At 39.2% G+C, this 24,643-nt stretch overlaps 1 protein-coding gene across 6 annotated transcripts in view; it reads left to right on the top strand.

Annotated features, from left to right (window-relative positions):
• Positions 1-278: 278 nt before the first annotated feature.
• The window catches only part of cdk14 (cyclin dependent kinase 14), a 592,120-nt gene continuing 567,755 nt past the window's right edge, over positions 279-24,643 (top strand). For 2 of the 6 annotated variants that reach the window (XM_048521834.2, XM_048521844.2), the window contains exons 1-2: positions 279-848; positions 1,366-1,397. In XM_048521834.2, coding sequence (XP_048377791.1) covers positions 758-848; positions 1,366-1,397 — 123 coding nt within the window. In that variant the 5' untranslated portion in view covers positions 279-757. Of the gene's footprint in view, positions 849-1,061; positions 1,133-1,197; positions 1,279-1,365; positions 1,398-11,833; positions 12,068-24,643 lie in introns of those variants that run through there. The other 4 variants (XM_048521892.2, XM_059638483.1, XM_059638479.1 and 1 more) reach the window with 4 other exon arrangements.

The raw sequence follows: 24,643 nt of genomic DNA, 5'->3' as shown, positions 1-24,643 counted from the left end.
TCCACATCTATTTTAAATAAATCGTTTCCAATTTAATTAGGTAGTAACCCCTATCGTTTTCAGCTGAACAATGTTTCTCCACTGTGCCAAATAGTTGAACCACAAAAAAATTGAGAGAAATATCTGGGTGGCAACCAACTCTTGGAGCCTGCATCCTCGAGGGGGCGGGCTGCAGAATGATTGACGTGCTGCCGGTCCATAGATTGGGAGAAGGGCTGCGGAAGAGAGCCAATCGAGAGAAAGGGGATGGGTTTTGGCGCACCGGAGTGCCTCCGACTTGTGGAGAAAATGACAGCCCAGCTTCGTGAGTCTGTGAGAGGCTGAAGTGCCTGTTCACTGTTGGCTCGGAGCTGACAGTGGTTATCACTCAAAGAGCAAACCTTCCTTTTCGCTCTTTCTTTCTCTCACCCCTCCCCTCCTCTCCCGCCTTGTTCGAAATTCAGACGAATTGATTCCAGCGCCGCTTATCTGGATGAAATACTTTGTCTTCGTGGCGTGCCAAGATTTCTCGAGAGAGAGAGAGGGAAAATCTCGAACTTGTTGGGAAAAAGAACGCCGAGAGGCTGTGAAACACTTCCTGTGTTTGACAGGAGGATGGAGGGAAGCCTTCAAACTTAAGCCCACTGCTTCGTCTCTCACTTGCTGCTATTTGTTTTAAAGAGGGAAGGGGAAACCCATTATTTTGATTTTCGACTCCCCATTCAGACCTTTACCGAGGACTCGGAGCGAGGCACCAGATTGGATCATTCTGCCGGAGATGTGTGACATGATTTCAGAGCAGTCGACTGAGAAAATCGGCAGAATGAAAAAGTTGAGAAGAACTTTGTCTGAAAGTTTCAGTCGTTTAGGTGAGTGTATTACTTACTGAAGTTTTTGATCTCTTAACTATTTGGTGAAATGTAGCCTTTAGTTTCGCTTTCTGGAAAGTGTGTTCATTCTTTCGGTTTTTAAAAATATGTCCATTGACTGTTAGTTTTTTTTCCTCCTCTCCCTTAAAGATGAACACTTTCACAGTGGTAAAGCTAGCTGGCGCAGTTATCACAGTGTTCTCTTCTGTGCGGTGCTAGCTTCATAAAACAAGCTGCTGATATACTCTACTACATAAGAAACCTCCCAATATTCTGAACCTTTTGTGCGTACTATAATCCGCAATACCGTTAATGAAATGGCTTGGGTTATTATAAAGACACTTAAGCGTAGAAGAATTCCTTCTAAAAAAAAATCAGAACGGAGGTTTTCTAAAAGCTCTGCTTTGCCCATGTGGGTAATGGGTATAAAGTGAGTGTAGGTACTTGGATTATTGGGAAGTTACACGCAAGCTAGGCATTAATTTACCGTATGTTTCTGTTTCTCTTTTTGTTTTAGCCTTGAAGAAAGACGACAATAACTTCGATGAGGTAAGATACACGGTTTAGCTAAATGTGTTAGGTACAGTATTTGCAGTGAAGTATTGAATAGAAGTTACTGTTTTCTTTTGGGACATTGTGTAAGACATTATCCTTTATCCTTGTGACCAGAATTCAAATCTAGATCAAACTCTTTTTGGCAGTCTGAAGCTATGTTAAGTGGATCCGTGGAGGATTTTATTTTGTTATTCAGCACCACCCCACGTTTTACTTTTTTGAGCATGTTGAATACAATACATTGTGATTCAGAAAATACATTCAAATTGACCAATGTAGTTCCTATTTTTTTTGTAGTATATTCAAGGAATTGGAAAGATTTAACATTTCTGGACTAGTCTGATTTGCAATTATAACATTGCTCTGGATTCTAAGACCTGTATTAGTGATGGTTTATAGAATCGCTTTTGTGGGTGAAACTAGGATTAACTGTGAGCTGATTGATATAAACAAGACATTTTTGAAGGCTAAATGGGAAACTGGGTATTTCCTGTGTGTACTGTAAGTGTCCAGCTGTCCATTCTGTCCTGGGAGTGCAAAGGGTTAAATTGATTCAACACTTCTGAAATAAAAGCTCTCTCTGTGTAGATGTTGTGCCACCAATCCTCATTCATTGAAAAGTTTTACGGTAGAGATATTGGGACTTCACCTGTCTACAAGAGAATTGTTACTGCAATGCCTTTGGACAGTGAAATGAACTTTGTAAATTATCAAAATATATCTAGATATATACTTCATCTCTTAAAATAAGATCGTCTTGTTTACTCAATGTGAATAAATATTGTAAAGAATCAACAATTTTCAATAGAATGTCCAGGAGAGAGCAAAAATATCCTTGAATAGGATGGAAGTTATGGCAACATTCCCTTATTTTTACCACTCCTAATTTCACAATGAAGGCACTTTCCCATAGAAAGGAAAGATTATACAGGATGGGGTTTAATTTGAATTTTTTTAATTGCATAAACATACTATGTTTGCATAATTTAATGAATTATGCAGTGCATCAACTGTAGATATGAGGATAGCATTAATGTATTCATGCCTTGTGAAGGCGGTTTATGGCACTCTCCCTTATGTTTATTTCTGGAATTTACTGACCACTGAGACCAGTTTCAAACATATTTATCTGTTCTGAGAACTTGGTGACTTTCTCCTGGATAAGGGTTAAAGAAGATACATAAACAGCATCTGTTTTGGCGTGATTACAGTCCTAGAGTGATGAGCTTGTCAGGAGATGCCTGGTATGCAGAATCAAAATCTGATACTGGATCCAGGCAGGTCTGTAGTACTCCAAGGTAATGATGATTGATCAGTAACCTTGGTCGGTTAATGGAACCTGTAAGGCTAGCTATGTTTCTTTTGAGGCAGAATTCTTTGTTCTCTGCTCTAGATAACCCTGAACCTTGATCTAAATAGATATCACTATTACTGATATTCATACAATTGGCAGCTCTTTTGGATTTCTCAATTTGTTTCATTCTGGTATTGTGCACATAAACAAAAAAAATTGTTTTGGTTTTGTTTTCTTTAAAATATATAGGTGGTTATTCAGGGCAGCATTGTTAGGATAATTTCTGCCAATCTGAAATAATAATGACCCCATTCACTTGTGATATAATTCAAACTGGTTTGAGATGCAAAAACTGTACAACGCTTAATTTGTAATGTTCCTTTTTAACAAGGAATTTTTATTGCTGCTCTATTAGCAGATGTTTCACATTACAAATGATCAAACTCATTCAAATATCACCTACTTTATCATGTGTCAATTAAATTCAAATTTGAATTTGACTGACTTCTATTATGACACTTAAAAACTTAAAATTTTGAAGTTACCTTCTTGGCTTAAAAAAATGCTGCCCTGAAAAGGTTTTTTAGCATTCTGCTGCAAATCCACAAAAATTCATTGAACGAAGTGCTTTTCTGTCAATCTAAATTTGTCATTATATGACAATGGAATGTTGCATCAGCTGTTTCTTTTTACAGTTTCTTCAGCTTATAATTGTGAAATAACTCAATGTTTAATCTCTTTTGTGTTTTTAAGAAATATTGGGTAAGCTCAGTTGATTTTTCACTCCATATTTTACTGGACACATTGAGAGTAGGTATGGTATGTCACATTTTTTTAAAAAAAGAAGTTACTTTCTTTACAAACTTTTTAAACAGCAATCACCTGCCCCATCATCTGTCCACTCATTCAAATAATTAGTTTTTGCAGAATCGGTATGAAGCAAGCAATGTTTCAAAGCTTGTGCAATATTTGGAGGTAATAGCCAGCATTACATACAGATTAGCAATGATTCCTTCCTTTGTTCTAACAAAGCCGTGAGTTGTGGCTCCTTTTTTTTTTCCGGTAAGCGGACCTGAGAGAAATAATGTGATTTATAATAATCGGTATTTCAGATCTGTACATTCTTAGTTCACATGACAGATGATCTGTGATGCACTCGAGGAAAAGAAACTTCAAAACAAAGCTGTTCTTGGTTTAGTACGTGGAAAAATATGCAAATCTGGACAGCATGAAAAATGTACCCACTCCTCAGTCTTGTATTTGGTGACTATAGCAACTTCCCACTGAAAATGACTGTTAGAAACACAATTGTTGGAGGGGGTGGGGTGGTAAATCCTGCTTTTAATGTAGCTATAATGGTATGTTAACATTGAATGCAGCATGAAGAAATTCACCTATTGGTGTTTTTGCCCACATGTCCAGTGTTGGAGTGCAGAATATTTGGCTGTAGAATTTGAATTCTGTACCTCTTTTTTTTTGTGTTCATTGCCTCCATAGTGAATGTATGTTTTTTAAAACAAAAAATTGTAGTCATTTTAACATTTGGTAGTGTTATTTTTTTAAAATAAAAGGCCCATGCCAACAGTACCTCTCGGTGCTGTGAAGAGCTTACCAATACTGTGGTTTCAAGTTCTCTTGATCTTGAATATGCTTTGGAAAAGATGAGTGACCTATTTAAAACTTCAGGCATTCTTTGGATTAGTGTGCTGTATTTAGTTTTGTATTGATGGTTGTGGAAGAGTCTTTAAATGGGTTTCGCGGTATAGAATGATGCTTTGGATGGAATACTTGTATGGTTTCTGTCAATTAAGGGTTATTAGTACATGGAGGACATTGCAGTTAAAGTCTTTAATAGACTGGAAAGCAATTGGTATAATGAAGGAAGTTATTAATCATATGTTAAAAATAAAATCATGACAGCTACAATAGTGTTCCACTTATTTTTCAATAATCTCTACTTTATCGCTTGTTCTGCAATACTGTGATATAATCAAAATATTCTATGAACAACAGTTTTGTCCGTTCCACAGAGGCCCACTGAAACGTGTTTTGAACACTCTCTCTCTAGGTATGTTTCTTCTCTAAAATCATGGTAGAAACTCCAGCTCTGAAGTGGAGATTCCCATGAGTCTGAAATGAGTTGCTATGTAGCAGCATTGGAAAAATTGTGTGTGCTGTGCAATATATGGGTCACAAAAAGATTTTAAAAAGTTGCTCAAGAGAATTTGCTATTAGTTACTTTGATAATACAGAATTTAAGCATTTCTGGGGGGAGGCAGGAAAACAAACAATAAACACCCATGCTACCAATGGCTTTATCTTGCACTCATAAGGAGAGATGCAAGAATGCCATATTTCAAAAAGCAAAAATTTATACTCTGTGAGGAGGGTGCTGAGTAGCTAGTTAAGCTTGGTTATACGTGTTGCCATAAAGAACAGTTACTTGGGCCAATTTTGGAATTAAATGAAAAGTCTTGATCTGTTTTCCCCTTGCAGAGGATGGGTCCTGCCATATAAAGGCATGCAATATTCTGGTGAGCAGAAATGAACCGTATTGTGCATCCTTACAATCATTAGCTAACTAAGATGGATAAGGATTGGCTCAAACTAGAATAAAAGGTGTGCAATGCTATGATGACTTGATAGTAGGCCAAACATTTGAGAAAGTTTTTGAAATGTAATGAGGGGAAAGAATTGGAGCATGATGAGAAAGGTAGGAAAATATTTAAAGTTGGACAGGAATAACTGTTTAAAAATGTACAAACAGGTAAATGGCTTTGGAGGGTGAGACTGGAGAGGGTAGGAAACAAAGACAGGACAGAAGATTTGAACAAGTGTTTTGTATCAGTGTTCATGGCAGAAGATGTAAAAATCGTCCTAAGGTTGGTATTAAAAGAAGAGGGGTGGGGGGGTGCGTGGTTGGTGAACCTAAATACAACGGGGAGAATGAAATGGAAATTCCAGTTGTATTTAAGGCTGAAAAACCAGATGGCTTGCAGTCTAGAGTCTTAGAAGTAACTGCAGGCTACTAGATGCATTTTGAATATAATCCTGCAAGATTCCCTAAGTTGTGCAAAGATCAGAGTGGATTGGAAAACTGCAAATGTGGCAACTCCACTCAAGACAGGAGGAGGTGGCAAGCAGGAAACTGTGCCATAATGAACTTGATATCTGATCAGAGAGCATTTATTGTTTCAAGGTATGGGCAGGTCAGGATTTTTAGATAATCCCTGTACAATCAAGCACAGTTAGTACATTGTTTCTTTTTATCATTTTTTTTTTGAGGATGTAAAAAGTAGGTGGCTAAGGGGAAACTAGTAAATGTAGATGGAATCTTGCTCAGCCAGTGAGAGCTGTGCTGTCTTTTTCAGGGAAGGCCATTTGAATCCAATGCCAGTCAGACACTGGCAAGGCCAATAGTGGGCCTTCAGTTGGAAAACAGACCTCGCGGATGGAAGTCCTGCCCAGTGATAGAGGTTGCTGTCCTTAAGCTGGCGAGATGGGAAGGTCAACCATCAACACTCCTGTCCTAGGTGCTTTATTCTGGTGGAGTTGGGAAAATGACAAAAATGTGGGTGCGGTACCATCCTGCCCAAATAAGTGCCCTTTCTGCCTTCAAGCTCTCCATTTACAGAAGCAAAAGATCACACTTGTAATGAATTTTCATGGCCAACTTAAAGATCTTTAGGAAATGTAAAGAGTCTATACACATACAATATACTTGTTTACTATATTGTATCAAATATTATATGTTGGGAACCAACTAACAGGAAAAGGAGTTGGCTAAATGGATCCCTTGAATTGAAGACCAACTAATGGGGTGTCATAGTGCTATGTGCTGAGGCCTCAACTATTTAAGATCAATATTAATGACTAGAATAAAAGGATCAACAGTTTTATTCAAATTTAACTGATATGATAATGGGCAGGAAAACCAAGTGTGGGGTCCAGAGCATCTGCAAAGGATAGATAAAATGAGTGGGCAAATATTTGGCAGACTGTGGGAAATATGAAGTTGTCCACTTTTGACTGTAGAAAAGCAGAATATTTATTCAAATAGAGGCTGCAGAGGACTTGGGTGCCCTTTGTATGTGAAGCACAATAGGTCAGAATATAGAGAAAGCAAGTAATTAGGCAAATGAAATGGTGACCTTGATTGCAAGAGGTTAGAGTGTAAAAGTAGAAAAGTCTTTTGTTACGTCTGTGCACAGGGCACTGGTGAGACCACATCTGGACACATGGTATGTCATTTTAAGGTGGGAATTACTTTCATTGTAAGCAGTTCAGAGCTTCCTTTTGGAAAAGGAAATTATCATGTAATTAAAGGTTGGGTGGTTTGAGCCTAAGTCAGTGGAGTTTAGAAAAAACATGAGGATAATATTACTGAAATACTTTAAATCTTAAAAGCCTTGACACGATAATTGCTGAAATGTTTTCCCTTTTTGGGGGAATCTAGAACTAGGGTGTATATCTTCCAAATAACAAACTGTCTAATGTAGGAGTACTAAGAAGAATTTATTTCCTAAGGGCCATTGGTGTTTGGAATTCACTACCTTTGTGAGCAGTGTGGGCTGAATCATTGGAGTAGATACAAGGCTGAGTTTGACACTTGTAGTTGACAAAGAAGTCCAGGTTTATTGGGGGTTGACTTTAGTAGAAACAAAGTAGAGTTAAAGATCCATTCAAATAAACCATGTTTTTTTTTGGCTGACTGTAAATGTGAGCCTCTGACGGCTCTTCCTTCATGTTCTTTTATCAAGATGATTAAGAAAAGTACAAACTTCATTTTAAAAAAAATTGTTGACTACTATAAAAGTAGCTTTTGATAGCTTAGAACAATCATCACCCTCTTTTTCTTACTTACAATAAGAGGTGATTTTAATTTTGATACAAATTCTCATTCTGGTAGAAACTTTAACTGTCAGTTTCAAATGCTACATTTTTGTTCTGCATTGTTTTCTTGTTCCTGGGTATCTTGATTTTAACAGCTTCGAGACAAATACCATTTGTACATCTCTTTTGGGTCTAGTTTGATATGCCTCACTAATTCAGGACTCACACTACAAACTCTTAAGTTCTGCTTAAAACAGATTTAAACAGGTAGAGCTTCATTTTGGGAACAAATCATCTCTTCAGAATGATGTGTGACAATACAATGGCTTTGAAACATGCATTTTATCCTGGGTTTGTTTTTAACATATGAAAAGTTGTGACAGATTCTGAGCAGTCTGCTCCAAAGCCAATAACTTTTCAAGCTGGAACAATAGAAGCAGCCTGAATGGGTAGGGTCAAGCTCACGCAGAATCAGGATTTGTAGTTTGTTTTCAGCAGTTGCTGGAGTCTTGAAACCTGGATGTGAAAGCTCTGATTTCTCTCTGTCACAACTAAAAGCTGGGGGTCTCTTCCTGCTATTAGAATTACAAGTGAGACAATCTATATTACTGAATTTGTCTGTGCCAAGCATGTGGTTTATGAAATGTTTCTGTATTATTCAAGTGTAACTGTTCTAATTAATCCATTATTCATTGTTAAGTTGTTTTTCCAATAGCTGTCATTTTTTCTTTTATTTTAACAAGTTATAAATAAAGCATATTTTGCTTCCAGACTTGTAGCTTGACCAATCCAATTGCATTTGGAATGCAACACCTAGTACTCAGCTTTCTCTGTTTTTTTTTTAAGAGGTAGTTTCCAGGCTATCCTAACATATTCTGAGGGGGTTGGTCTGGTCCATAACACACACTGCAGTTGTTTCAACAATACTGACTGATCAAAAGTTTGCTGGAAATATTAAGTGAACTTCCAAGTTTGATAAATGTCCAGTCACCCTGACAAAGGCACTTTGAAAACAGGAAGTAGCTGTTCCTTTCTTTAGATACTGGCAAACCAAACTGTCTCCTAAAAGGAGTTAAGCTTATTCTAATAAAGAATCATTAGATAAAAATTCTTAATTGCAGACTAGTGCGTTTTCCAGTGGAAATTCAGAGCAATGCTTTGCCATTTTGTTTGCTACTTTGACCCTTTGTTTAAATGGATCAGCACTTGATGATTGGCCCTCTTCTGGTCTTATTCAAATAATGCTCAGCATGAAGCTACAGCAATATCTATCAATATCCAATGTTTCAATAGAAGTTGCTGTCTTAAACATATGAAGAAATTAGTCTTTTTGGAGTATTATCTGGTAGGCTTTGAAACACTTGCCATGCTGCTCACTTTCAACGATTTTACAATATTCTTTTTGTTATTTGTAGTCATTGCATTATGTTCTCTTTATTCTTTACTCTTACCTCTACATGTCTTTGTGCACTGTCCCTTACCCCCACTTAAACCTCTTTCAAAATCCTTGGCATTTTAAATCTGTCAATACTTCCACCTCCTGACCAAGTCATTTGACTCCTGCCATTTACTTTGTCCACCACACTCTCCTCCAAAAAAGCAACTGTTCTTTAGAGACACATAACTGACCCCAGTTATGGTGTTGCTTTTTTTTTACATTTGTAACTGTCATCAAATGTTACTTTTGTCCTATGTAGTTGACTTTATTTTTCCTCTGCAGAATGCATTGTCGTTGGAAAGTAGCCAACCTCAATCCTGCAAAAGAGAGAATTGCATTATTTGAGTGCGTTTGTTTTTGAGGGTGGGCTGTAAAGGAAGAAGTGCAATGGAAGGATGTCCTCCAGGGTCAGTAGAAAACTATGCCCATCCTGCTATTTCTGCCATGATTTCCATGCAGAGACTTAACTACCTGCCAATAATCCTTCAGAAATGGCTATAGACACTTTTTTGGATGCAGCTGTCTCATCTGCATGGACACTTGTGGTCAGCATGAAAAATAAACGGAAATTTTCAGTTGTAGTACAATCAGTTGTTGTGACATTGAGTTATCAATTGCCACCTAGCAGGCATCAAGGGTCTCATAGGTAAGGTGATCTAGAGTTGCAATCAGGATAACCTTCCTTCTTGTGGCAACTTTAAACAAGCAAATCAATCTTGTCCTTGAACTGCTAACCAAATATAGGTTCTATTTCTTTGGACATGGAGTACTGATCAGGCAGATGCATGCCAAAAAGGCTCACCATCTATTGTTACAAGAAAGCACTGCACTCCACTGTATGTTAGACTGTGTGTGGAGTGGTTGCTGGTCACCATGCTCCATATCCTGGTAATTTGTTCATTATCATGTTTCCTCTTAGTGATATTGCCACAGCTATTACCTTATCATAAGTAGCTTGGGAAAAGCTCAGCAGGTCTGGCAACATCTGTGAAGAAAAAGCAGAGCATTATCATTTTGGGTCTGGTGACACTTCCCCAGTTCTGAGGAAGGGTCACTAGAACTGAAAACATTAACTTTCTGCTTTTTCTTCACAGATGCTGCCAGACCTGAGCTTTTCTATCAACTTCTGTTTTTGTTCCTGTTTTACAGCATCTGCAGTTCATCTGGTTTTTGTCACCTTGTGTTTCCATTGCCACCTATCAATCAAGTGGTAAAGTAATTTGAGATTTTGAGGGAGTGGGGCAAGAGGCTAAGGTGTTGAGTTTGGTGTGTTTCAGTGTTCCTTCATTAGGTGAGATAGTGTTTAACTCCAAGATTTATTGTGCCAAACAGTTAATTAGCAACTCTTGCAAAGACTAAAATATGCATTGACATTATTGCTGTTTTTTACAGTTGATGGTAAACACTTCTTTTATTTTACCCCTTTCCTAAATTTGCACATTTTTAAAAGATTTGCTTCAGTGATGGGCTGTGACCTATTTCCTTTTGAAAGATTGTTGCAGTATGGAATTGTCCTTGTGATGAAAGGTTGTTCGTACACTGTCTTGGAAACAATTGGTGTTTTGTGTGCTTGGCTACCTAGTGTTTTTGACATTGCTAAAGTTGTTTGCAAGGGTTAACTTCCTTGCCCATCATTGGCCCCAGTAAGAGTGCTGTGTAAATGAAGTTAACTGCATTTAAAGTCAACATGGCTTTACTATTTCCCTAACTGACTCCTCATTTGGAGGAAAATTTTCTGATGCTTGTGACCTTTTTTTATAATTTTGAGATATGCTGACTTGTTCCAGAGTGGTTTTGGGATAAATTTTTGATCATGGCTGATGGATGAAGTAAGAATGTATTTGAATTAATTAACATCAATTTTTGGACATGGGTTTGAGAGGAAGACATTGTATATGTATGTTTTTCATTGGAGAAAAGGAGGAGGAGAGGGGACCTAATTGAGGTATACAAGATAATGAGGCATAGATAGAGTTGATAGCCAGAGACTATTTCCCAGGGCAGAAAAGGCTAACATGAGGGGTCATAGTTTTAAGCTGGTTGGAGGAAAGTATAGAGGGGATGTCAGAGGCGAGTTCTTTACACAGAGTTGTGAGAGCATGGAATGCGTTGCCAGCAGCAGTTGTGGAAGCAAGGTCATTGGGGACATTTAAGAGACAGAATATGCATATGGTCACAGAAATTTGAGGGTGCATACATGAGAATCAATGGTCGGCACAACATCGTGGGCTGAAGGGCCTGTTCTGTGCTGTGCTGTTCTATGTTCTATGTTTTTGAGTCACTGATTCTCCTGTGCGATTCACAAAGTTGAATTTCAATTAACTTTTAAATGTTTCGTACTAAGCCTGAAGCAGAATAGTTTGCATTCAAAATTTAATTGTCTGGAAAAGTCACTTACTGTATCACAGGTTATTGCATTTCATGTCTAGCTGACGTAGGAAAATAAGTGTAATTCTAAGTACATTATTTTATTTCCATGTTTTTCAGAATAATTTGCTACCAAAAATCTTTACTGATCAGCAGTCCCTCCAAGATCATAATGTGGATTTTCATGAATGGCAGTCTGACAACTTGACTAAGTATCTTAAAATCTTTTCTGGTAGAAACACTGGACTGTGGTCAGTAATATTAATATTATTAGATATGACTGTAAAAATATCCCTATAGCAACTAAGTGGTATAGTTTTAGGGAGAGGAAGAGCTTAAGGAATGTCAGCAATCCTTTGTGGCGAGTGCACCAAAAATGTGGGGAATGCAAACTGCAGACAATCTTTCAACAGTTGCTTGTAACTTAAACTCAGCCAAGCCAGAAACGCTGTATTTTTCAGTTCCTTTATAATCATCCTTACAAACCTCTACCAACAGTGTTCTTCAACCGTGTTGCTGGAAGGTGCACAGTGCCAGTCTGAGTGTTGCTTTTCTTCCTTATGATTTTCTTTGTTCTTGCATTCTTTGTGGAAAGTCCATATATGTTGGTGCAGTTGTGTTGGATTGTCATCGCAAATCCATTCAGTAATGCAGATCATTTGGCATTTCGCTGGATAGGCCACTGTGTTGGTCTAGAACTTCCAGAGCTCCTTAAGACTGAAGCAAACTGAGGTGAGTTGTGCCTGTGTAGGGACATTGTTTGTTTTTCTTTTTAAGAAACTTCTGAAATGAAAGCTTTTTTTTAAGTCAGTGTTTTGGGAAGGATTCTGCAGTTTGAAAAACTGGTGATCTGATCTCTACTGCACCCATCGTGCAAGTAACTATTTGAACAAACAACAATTGAAGTTTGAGTTGCAGATGAACCAGTGTGAACACTGCTCTCATTAGCAGTGAGAAGTTGATTGCATGGAGTGGTGATCAGTGAGTGATTGATAGACCTTTTGCCTGACAATGACAGAAACTGGTTCGTGGATAATTGAACAGCTTGATGCTGGGAACAAATTAGAACAAGAGAGAGAGAGAACTTGTGTTCAGTCCCTCCCCAGCCCAGGAGAGTCTCTGTTCTCTATTGTTAAAATCCTACTGTGACCTTGAAGAAAACCAGTTTCTTTCCTGCAACATTTGGAAACTGAAGTTTTTAACTGACCAATCGAATTGGCCATCTTGTCTTTCCAACCAGTCAAAGCATCTGCAGAAAGCTGACTGGAGTCACATGCAGACCAGCAACAGTAGTCAAAATGATTATCTGACCAACAGAATCTGGGAACAAAGCTGACTGAACTTTCTTTCCAGGTTTCTTCCCCTCTGCTGTTGACTGATATGTCTATTGGTTTGCCTGTCTGTGAAAGGGGTTGCTTAAAATGTAATTCCATTTGTTTTTAAATTACTGATAGTTGCTGATTGGTTTATAACTGTTTACTGGCCTGCAGGCTGTAATTACTTCCAATATTTGTAAATCTTGCTCAGTACAGAAACCTGGTCCAGTGTGTCTGAAACTTGGGGAACTTAAAACATGTTGAGGTTTGTGATGACTGGTGGAGCTTTGTTTCCAGTCTGCTTCCCCAATGAATTGTAATGCAAATGACAGTGATATTTGTGGAAATAATTGCTTTCCCCACCTCCAAGATTTGCAGCTGTTGTTATTACCAACTTTGATTGCCACAAATGTTCTTAGTGGGGTACTGAACATCAGCAGTGACTTGACATGGATATAACATGCTGAATTGAGAAGTATGAGCACACGAAAATGAATGGTAAACGACAGGAAAATTGACTTTGGACTTTGTTAGAGATTTGCAGTGCATACCTGGTTAAATTGGTGGCACAATATGCTGTGAGCTATTTTGGAAAGAAATTCAGGGTTAATTGCTGTGTTACTAGAGACTCATGAAACAGTCAAGATAAATTGACAGATTCCCTTCCATAATCATATGCTGTTTTTCAGAATTCCTTATGTTGTTTAAATTATTCTGATTCCATTACGTGCAGTTTTGGAATGGGGAACCAATGTCTATTGATCATTATACCTGATGACTCATGGACAGGTGTAGGCTATTTTCTTTTGTTGTTCCAATGGCTGAGTGGTGGCCTGACTCCATACGCATATCTTTGTCATTTTTGTTTTATTTCTTTTTTTCAACCATACATAGCAATCTTTCACATAAGTTTAAAGATTGCTCTAACAACAGTTGGCACTTGCTTAACAGTTCAAATCTTCTTCCACTTTTTGTATTTCCCGATTTATTCTCAAATTGGCTGTGAAATTTTTTATGTACCCTACGACTCAACCTGCATTCAGCAGAAATAACTTCCTTTTGAGCTACTCAATTTGTGCCCCTTATCTTCAAACTATCATCAAATCCACCCTTAGCCATTTAAATTCCTTGGAATCAATTGCCAGTTTTTGTAATCTGTCCTTGTTGCTTAACCCTTGAAGCCCTGATGTTGTCTTGGTAAATCAACCCCACACAAGACATGATGCTCAAAACTGCTAGCAGTATTCCAAGTGAAGCCTAACCAATACTTTGTGCAACTAAAGCAAGATGACTACTCCCTCGTTTTGTAGTTTTCTCGCTATGAAGATTAGCTTTTTCAGTGAAACGTTAGATCATTACAGTTGCACACATTTATGTTCCAGTGCCTCTGCAGTTTCTAACTCTTTCATCCTTTACAGATCTGAAATTGGTTGCCTCTCATTTGCATTTAAACCATTTTCCCCAGTTTACCAAATCAGTATCATCTAAACATATCAATAGCTTTTAAACATCATGCTTCTATCTATGTTGTTTATAGTGCTGCCTGTTGTCCCACTACACCCATTTTCTAACCAGGCTTCAAATTCAGTTGCCGGTTTCCTAAGCGACTTTAGAATTTGCCTTCTAGAAATCCAGATGAATAACATCTATAAACATTTCTGTCTACTGCTTCAGTCACCCCTTAATTTAAATCACCCATGATCTACATTTTGCAAGCCTCACTATTTTGCTGATTTGAAGCATGCTAATCTCCATTTCTTTGGGCACTCCATCCTTATTTCTCGACTCGGATAATTCCCTGTAACCAGACGTAGGCCAGTTGAACTTTCTGGTTTTGCTCCACCCCTTTCCTCAGGAGACGATGAAAATTAGCAACTTTCAATCCACAGAAATGGTCCTTCAATTATGATTGATTCTCATCTCTATTACTATGACTAGGAACATAATCACTGTACCCCTAACAATGATCAGCTTTGAGGTGTCTGCTGTTTTTGAGTATAAAATTCCTGAAATCTTCTGGCATGCTAACGGTTGTGAAAAGCTTAGTACCATCTGCAAACTTCAAAATTATATCAGTAATTTTTAGGGATAGCCATTTTAGAATATTAGAATATCTTTTGTAATAGAATTGAGAGAGAAACATTTCATCTGTTCATGACCTTGTATCATTATTGTTGACCCTTTGAAATCATAATAATTTCCTGTTGATGAGATTCCAACACTCATTATATAACAATCATTAGTGGTTGATGACATGGTTTCCACAAAATACAGGGTGGTAAGAGTCTGCTTTTTGTGTGTGTTTAAAAAAAAATTAAAATGTATGGAACTTTGGCTTTTGTAATTTACTGAAATGGAGTCAGTATGAGTCACAAAGTAGTTTATTATAGTTAGCATTGTGATCTTGTCTCTGGTTAATGATATTCTTTTTGAAATTGGCCTTTTTTTGTTTGCATTGGTTCAATGCTTGATGACTGCTGAAAGGAAATCTTTGTTCTCCTGAACTGGATGACAGTCTTGACTACCCTAGCTTCTGATATCATCTAATCCTGAATGCAGGGTGTGTTGTTTCCTGTAATATCTCTGGAAAATAGTCTTGAAATAAAAATGTCTCTTGCACTGCAGAGTCAAGTACATAGGCCAATTGATGGGCACCAGAAATTGTGCTGTAACTTCTCAACCAACAATTAGACAAGGCCTTTGCTGCTCAAGACCATTTGTGCAATTGATGCAATTTAGGCTCTGATTTTTGCTGCCAAATTAAGTGAGTTTAATAGCGTTCATTCTGGTTAACGTGCAAATTACCAGCAACTTGTGGCAAGGTAGAGAGACCCTATGAAATGTGTCACTTTGTCTGCCAAAAATGGCAGCTCGCTGACCTCCTGTGAGTTACATGAGTTTGTTGCAGTTAATATTAATTCCCATCATACTTTCTCCAAATGGTTAAGTCTGATTTTTGATAACATAAATACTTGCTGTTCACATGAGATTCCTGCAATTCAATTGATTTCTCCAGCTCACAAAGCACACTTTAAACATTGAACTGTCATTTTCTGAGAGTAAATTGAGATCTTGGCAACAGAAAATTTGTTCACTTTTTTTGATTTCTCTCTTTCTCTCTTTTTTGTTTCATCCTCCTCTTTCTCCTGTTGTAAACATAATTCTTGTTTTTCCGAATTGTTCCTGTTTGGCAGCACTTAAATCTTGTTGACTAGGAAGATACGCTGTCTGTCCTATTATTTATCAAATCTCAGATACTTGCTTTCTCTTTCACCTTGTACATTCAGTAACTTGAGGCACTCCATGTTCGAGTTGAGGAGTGAATGAAGAGGCTGTTGAAAGAATCTGGTTCAACAATGAGACTTCTTTGGCCGGAAATTAGCAATAGTTAAAAGAAATGGTAAATGTGTTTAGAGTCTTAATATACCTCCTACTCCTCATTCCGTGACAACTATTTTATTGCATTTACTTCTCCTTGTGCTTGTTTTAACAGATCAGCATGAGAGAATTGGTCAACACAAATATCCAAGTTCATGTCATTTATTAGGGATTTGAGAAGTTGGTAGCTTTATACTGGATAAAGAGTTCTACCTTACTCCAAACAGACTAAATCTCGTGCTACATTACTAAAGGGATATTTTGTAATGTAAACACCAACTTGAGAGTGTACTATAGCAATCACCTTTTCAAAATGAATAATTCCCCCTTTAATTATTTCAACCAAGTTACAACATAGAATCAGCTTCAACTTTTGTCAGTACAATATGAGCTTCAGCTTTTGAATTTTCAATTTTGTCAGTGATCTGTGAAGTGTTATGATTGCTTGTTGCTTTGCATTTTGCCTAGAATCTTCACCTGGATGCAATGATGTTGCACTACAGCTTAGAATTTTGTATCTGTTGCCTGTTCCATCTCATTTGCAGCATTACCTCAAATGCAAAATGAATTTTCCTCTGGGATGACTTTACCATTTTGGCACGTCGTGTACTTTCTGTGCCTCTCTGGAATGCTGAATTGAAGCTTGTTTGTCCCAACTTTAAATTTGACACTCTTTGCCTATGTATTTAATTCCTTTCCCTTTTTTTTCTCTCAAGAGATTCCCTGTCTTATGGAAGTGTAGCTAAGTGGCTGTCAGTTTGTTAACACACATCTGCCAAACCTGAATTCTGTTGGTAATTGCATGTTTGCATTGAAGTGTAGTCTTAAGGTGTAGCATTTTGATTTTATAGATCTTGTCTGCCTGTACTTTATTTGAAGGTTTAACAATACAAATCATTCCTGTTAGTCATGTCATTAGATCAGTGTAGTGCAGGAACATAAGTGATGTATTCCCAGTTGTTTCTGTTTCAAACAGCTGGGCAAACGTAATAGACTGAAAATCCTGTGTCTTATTCTAAAGTCAGGTAAAGGTAAAATCAGCATAATTGTACCAGATCATAGGAAGGAAGAGGTTGAGAAGGAGATTCCTTCATGGTGTCCTTCAGGGATAGGAATTGAACCCACATTGGCATCATTCTGTATCGCAAATCAGCCATCCAGCCAACTGACCTAATTGACCCCATGGGCAGATGGCCTTGACAATTCTGATCTGTCTGGGAGGGGGAAATGAGCAATATGCTCAGTGATAATGGGAACTGCAGATGCTGGAGAATCCAAGATAATAAAATGTGAGGCTGGATGAACACAGCAGGCCAAGCAGCATCTCAGGAGCACACAAGCTGACGTTTTGGGCCTAGACCCTTCATCAGAGAGGAGGATGGGGTGAGGGTTCTGGAATAAATGTCAGCATGGTCTTTTTAATGTCTTTCCAATTGACAACAAACTATTGTAACTGTGCAATTTTCCAAGTTGCTTTTTCCCTTCTCCATTCCAGTCTTGGCAGTATCTAGCCCCTTGTTTATCCATAGCAGTGGATCTGAAGACAAAACCATTGGTGTGAGCTGAATCTGTGCTGTAGCATCTTGTTGCAGATCCTCTCTGGACAATGAATGCAGGTGCTAAAGGATTGGAGGACTGCTAATGTGGCGCTCTTACTCAGAATCCAGGGAACAATAGACAAGTGTATCTAGCATTTATGTTGGAGATGTTATAGTGCTAATCTCCACTTGAGTGCTAAGAGTTATTCAAGGATAGTCAGCATGGCTTTGTAAGGGGGGAGATTATACCTGACAAGTTTGAGTTCTGTGAGGTGGAGACTAATGTCTGGATCAGGATAGTGCAGTGGGTGTGGAGTTCAGTAAGGTTTTTGACATGATCACAAGAGACTGGTTAATAAGGTAAAAGTTTTTGGGATCCAGGGCAATTTTCAATTTGGATCTGAAATTAGTTTAGCTGCAGAATTTAGAAGGTGATGTTTTTGTGACTAGAAGTCTTGTATATGGTGATACACAGCAGGGGTTGAAGCTGTGCCTCTTGCTCTTCTCAGTATATGTTGATGAGCTAGACATGAATGGAGGAAGCTTGATCAATAAAGTTACAGATGACATGAGAATTGCTGGTGTGGCTTAGTGAACTGGAAAATTTTGGACTGAAGGAGGATACAGATAGACTATTTATACCAGCAGAATGGCAGGAAAAGGAATTCGTCCTGAAGAGTGAGAGGGGAGGACAAATCGGGCAAGAGAGTGAATGTTGAATGGTAGGACCCTAAAATTGGAACATTAGACGGCCCGTGGTGTGCATTTTCACAGATCGTTGAAGGCAATGGGACAGGTGGCTAAGGCATATTGGGTACTTGTCTGTTAGAATAGAATATATCCTTTTATTGCCATGTGTATCCATTGTAAAAGCTTTTCACTTCCACAATGTCTGCCTTATGGTGCCATTTTAGGTACGAGTACCCAGATACAAATCATGAATACAAAAGTACTTGCTTTACGTAATTTTAAAAAAAACTCTAATGACTAAGTCTTCCTTTAAAAGATTGACATTAGTCAGGTAAAAAATTTGAAATGAGCATTACATTGCAGCAGCTCAGCACAGGGCCTCTGCACGTGGCCTGTCTGACAGCCTGCACCAGACCCCCAATGCAACAGCTGTCACCATTCCACTCCAAGCTTCCAGGCTGCTCTGTACCTCCACTCAGCTGCTGTGCGGTAAGTTCCAGGACAGCCTCCCCTGTACCAGTCTCTGCCTAGTCCTTGCTGCCCGTGCGCTGCTCTGGGCCTTGGACCCTGTGCCTGCCACTGCTACAGGATTCGCCTCCAGGGCAGAGGGGAGAGGGGGATTTTTTAAAAAAAAACACGCACAAGTGGAGCAGCGGAGCTCTAGCAGAAGCATCTTACTTAGCCAACATCTTGCCAGAAACTGGTTTAAAAAGTCTTGAATAGAAGACAAAAAGGCTAAAATGGTGCTTTATCAGATGAAGGGTCCAGGCCCGAAACGTCAGCTTTTGTGCTCCTGAGATGCTGCTGGGCCTGCTGTGTTCATCCAGCCTCACATTTTATTATCTTGGATTCTCCAGCATCTGCAGTTCCCATTATCTCTTTACCAGATGTTAATTGGTTCACAGCCGCAGAACTGCATGCAGTTCTGGATGGCATATAATAGGAAGAATGTGATTACCTTAGTGGGTGTGGTGGTGATCTTGATCAGGATGTTGCCTGGGCTGGAGTGCTTTAGCTATGAAGATAGACAGAGGTTGGTGTTGTCTTTCCTTGAAGCAGAGAATGGGGGGGGGGGGGGGGGGCTGATTACTGAGATGTACAAAATTTGAGGGACACAGACAGAAAGAAACCTTTCCTTGTGAGGGATCAATAACCAAGGGCATGAATTTTAAGATGAGACCCAGTGGATGGTGGGTATCAGGGATTTGCTGCCTGAAACGGTGGGAGACGTGGGAACTAGTAAAAAATGTCAAGTGTTTTGATGATCATTTGAATTTTCATTGCATACAAGACCATCTGCTAATTGCTGGAAAATGGGATTGGAACTGAGATGCTGAATGTCCACTGTGGACACAATAGCCTGAAGGGCTGTTTTCCATGCTGTAAAAGTCTGATTATGACTGTGCTAAGACACTCCATTAGCATATTCACATATTTCATTCTGTATGTGGAAATGCTTTCTGTTTGAGAAATCTCCTTGGGCATGGTGCAAAGTAATCTCTCGATTCCCTCCTTCAGGTAGGTAGATAAATATAGTAGGAACAGTATATACTTCACTGATATGGAATGAGATGATCCAATTTTCCACGCAAACATGATGACACACCACCTAAAAGGTGGGTAGCCTTGAGGTTGTAGACTTGCTCATCGAGCTGGTATGTGTAATTGCTAGCATTGTCATCGTTCCTCTGGTGAAGTTTTGTTCTGTTCCGCTTGTTATTTATGCTTAGCTTTGCTGGAATGGTTGGTATTACCTCTGGTTCTGTTTCTCAGTGGCTCTGGTCCAGTTCAGTGTGTTTGGCGGAGTTCCAGTCAGAATGCCAGGCCTTCAGGAATTCCTTGGCAGGTCTCAGTTTGGCTTGTGCGATTATGGGTGTGTTGTCCCAGTCAAATTTGTGTCCTCCTCTTGTCTATGTGTATTGAGACCAGAGAGAATTGGTCATGGCTCTTTGTGACTAGTTGGTGTTTGTGTATCCTTATTGTTAGCTTTCTTCCAGTTTGGCCTCTGTAATGTTTGTCACAGGCCTTGCATGATATTTTGTATATTACATTAGTTTTATTGGGTTGTGGGCATGGGATCCTTTTTGTCAGTCGCTGTCGCAGAGTGGCTGATGGTTTTGTGGGTGTCGTGATACCCAGGGGTCTGGTCATGTTATGTCATCTTGTTGTGCATGATCTGCTGTTACCTCCATGACAGACTGTAACTAGACACTAGTCAACCTATCGTATGTCAGGGACATAATGGAGATAACCACAAGACTACTCGGATGCCTAGGTATCACGATAGCCCACAAACCAACAACCACCCTGCGACAGCTCCAGATGAACATAAAGGATCCCATACACAAACCAATAGAACTAACAATATACAAAATACCATGCAAAGCCTGTGAGAGGCCAAACCAGAAGAAAACTGACAAAAGGATCTGCAAACAGCAATTAGTCACTAAGAAACATGACTAGTTCTCTCTGGTCTCAATACACATGGACAAAGAACACAGAACACAGATTTGACTGGGACAACACATTCGTAATACACAATCCAAACAGAGACATGCCAGGGAATTCCTGGATGCAAGTGGAACAGAACACCAGTGCTTCACCGGAGGTACACTGATTATGTTACCTTGCGGATGTTTTGTCACCCTGCTGTCCAACACACCGGCTCACCGAGCAAGTCTACAACCTCATCCACAATCTGAGCTGCAAATTTTCTGAAAGATTTGAAGTGGTTAGCCTGCCTTATTGCCTTCCTTTAATTAGGGTTATTCCACTTTCCCTGGTGTCCGTTACATCAACTAACAAAATAGACTATCAAAAGCCTGTGTGGAGCTGCTTTACTGGATCAAATATGAATAGGCTTTTCTAATTTCCTGCTTTATGCTCTTTTATTTAATTTTGGGCATTTATTAACTAGTTACACCTGCTAATGATTGCAAAAGGGAAGTCATTGATCACTAATTAGGAAGTACGGACACTTGAAGCTTCTACTTAAGACATTTGATATCTGTGCCAATGAACAGATCCACATTTTGATTCATTTCTAGAGCATGCAGTCACACTGAAAATCCTGTTAAATAATCACCACACAAGAAGATAATTGTTTAGAACAGAGCAAATAAAACTGTTGATAGGAACTATAACTGATTTTTATCTCGTATTTGTGCACTTGAAGATGCCAGGTCAAAAAAGTAAGTTGTTCTGATTTCGACTTTGTCTCCATTGTAACAAGTAAGGATATCACTACCGAACAGAAGACTCTAGTGTTTATATTTACTCGGGAGATCTGATTACACATGAATGTTGAGTTGGTACAAGTCAGCACATGCATAAACTTTGTCCTTGTGAAACAAAATTGTTAAACATAATAGACAAAAACACAACATTGCCAAGGTTGGAATGTCTTTGGTATGCACGTTGTCTGAAGCAAATGTAAATTCTTCAAAGTCTGTGGATAATTTTTTTTATCTAGTGAGCCAATGTAGACTATTCATGCAACTCGTGGAATGGTGTCCCTGCAGCCAAGATTTTGACTGAATGGAAGTGAGAAACCACCTTGTATTTGACCAGTGCTTCCAACTTGGATTCAGTCCTGTTGGATTTGGTTGTCATAGCAATAAATTTAATTTTTAAGGCAGTTGTGAACCACAAGCTTTCCATTGCAACAAGCACAATTCATGCTTGCTTGTGCTACTTTGAAAGCCTGCCAGTAATTTCTGTTGTGAGGAATTATTTGCAACCAAGCAAGTGCAATTCAGATTTTTGCATTGAGAGAAACTGATAACATTCATGCAGTTGAATAGTTGATTGCATTTGATTGAAGCTTGTTGCTAAGGATAATAAACTTATGGAAGTTTCTAAGGGCATTCAGCACTGAATTTCTTTGCTGGATCTTGTGTCTGAATGGTTGACTGCAGTTTCAAGAACTGCAGAAGAGTCAGGTGATGAGGAAGCCTTTTTCTCACACTGTGAAATGTTCTTGATTTATGCCTGAGGGTAGCAGAAGCAATTTGAACTTTAACTTGCGAAAGGCAATGAGATAAAAATTTGAAAGTTGGGGAGAAAAATGCAGGGTACTTCTGAAAGAGCAGGCCAGTGGAGCTATTAGATGACTTGACTATGCATACTATTCAGATTTGCACTTTTTATTGCAATCATTTGACTCCTCCTCTTCCTCAGTTTGACTAAGCAACAACAAAGGCAGCAATTCAAATGTTATTTAGTCTTGCTCTTCAAGTTTTTTTAATAACATTGAATTTAGCTGATCAGTTTTTAAATTACTCATTGAGTGAATGTAACTCTGGAAAGGCCTGTATTTGTTGCTCATCCTTAATTGCCTTTTTAAACTGAGTGGATTAACATAGAACATTACAGCACAGAACAGGCCCTTTGGCCCTCGATGTTGTGCCGACCTGTCATACCGATCTGAAGCCCATCTAACCTACACTATTCCATGTACGTACGTCCATATGCTTGTCTAATGACGACTTAAATGTACCTAAAGTTGGCGAATCTACTACTGTTGCAGGCAAAGCGTTCCATTCCCTTACTACTCTCTGAGTAAAGAAACTACCTCTGACGTCTGTCCTATATCTTTCACCCCTCAATTTAAAGCTATGCCCCCTCGTGCTCGCCATCACCATCCTAGGAAAAAGGCTCTCCCTATCTAACCCTCTGATTATTTTATATGTTTCAATTAAGTCACCGCGCTGTCTCGCGCGAAAACAGCCTCAAGTCCCTCAGCCCAGGCAACATCCTAGTAAATCTCCTCTGCACCCTTTCCAAAGCTTCCACATCCTTCTTATAATGCGGTGACCAGAACTGTACACAATACTCCAAGTGCGGGTACAGCTGCAGCATAACCTCATGGTTCCGGAATTCGATCCCTCTATTAATAAAAGCTAAAACACTGTATGCCTTCTTAACAGCCCTGTCAACCTGGGTGGCAACTTTCAAGGATCTGTGTACATGGACACCGAGATCTCTCTGCTCATCTAAACTACCAAGAATCTTACCATTAGCCCAGTACTTTGCCTTCCGGTTACTCCTACCAAAGTGCATCACCTCACACTTGTCTGCATTAAACTCCATTTGCCACCTCTCAGCCCAGCTCTACAGCTTATCTATGTTTCTCTGCAACCTACAGCATCCTTCGTCACTATCCACAACTCCACCGACCTTAGTGTTGTCTGCAAATTTACTAACCCATCCTTCTACGCCCTCATCCAGGTCATTTACAAAAATGACAAACAGCAGTGGACCCAACACCGACCCTTGCGGTACACCACTAGTAACTGGTCTCCAGGATGAACATTTCCCATCAACTACCACCCTCTGTCTTCTTTCAGCAAGCCAATTTCCGATCCAAACTGCTATATCTGCCACAATTCCATTCCTCCGCATTTTGTACAATAGCCTACTGTGGGGAACCTTACCGAACGCCTTGCTGAAATCCATATACACCACATCAATCGGTTTACTCTCATCTACCTGTTTGGTCACCTTCTCAAAGATTGTTGCATTATTTGAAGTCAATTAAAAACCAGTAACAATGCTGTAGGTCTGGAGTTGCATGTGGTCTGGACCAGGTAAGGATAATGGATCTCTTACACCTTAAATGAACCAGATGGGCTTTATGACAACTGACAATGGTTTTCTGCTTACCAATGCACTTTGTTCCTTTTCATTCCAGGTTTAAAAATGAAAATTTGAAGCACCAGCTGCTCTGGCTTTTAAACAGTATTCCCGCAGAATTAGGAAGGAGGATATGCTAGAAATTTTGAAAAACATGAAGGTAGATAAGTCCCCTGGGCCAGACAGGATACACCCATGATCCCTATGGGAAGCAAGGGAAGAGATTGCTGCCCCTTTGGCAATGATACTTGCGTCCTCACTGCCCACTGGAGCAACGCCAGATGATTGGAGGGTGGCAAATATTATTTCCTTGTTGAGGAAAGGGAATAAGGATGATCCTGATAATTACAGATCAGTCAGTCTGTGGGCAAAATATTGGAATGGATTCTGACAGGTAGTATTTGTGGTTATTTGGAAAAGCAGTTTTGGTTAGAACTAGTCAGCAGGTCATTGCCTTGCAAGCCTTATTGAATGCATTGAGGATGTGACAAAACACATTGAAGGCGGTGTATGTGGATTTTAGCAAGGCGTTTGATTTAAGGTTCCCCATGGTAGGCTTATTCAGAAAGTAAGGAGGCATGGGATTCAGGAAAACTTGGCTGTCTAGATACAGAATTGGCTGTCCAATAGAAGGTAGTAGATGGAAAGTATTCAGCCTGGAGCGTGGTGACCAGTGGTGTGCTACTGGGATCTGTTCTGGGACCTCTGAGATAGTAGGAACTGCAGATGCTGGAGAATCTGAGATAACCAGG

This window comes from Stegostoma tigrinum, chromosome 2, assembly GCF_030684315.1.
Source record: "Stegostoma tigrinum isolate sSteTig4 chromosome 2, sSteTig4.hap1, whole genome shotgun sequence".
Classification (NCBI taxonomy): Eukaryota; Metazoa; Chordata; class Chondrichthyes; order Orectolobiformes; family Stegostomatidae; genus Stegostoma; species Stegostoma tigrinum.
The sequence above is the reverse complement of the archived record's forward strand: the minus strand, read 5'-3'. Positions and strand labels throughout refer to the sequence as shown.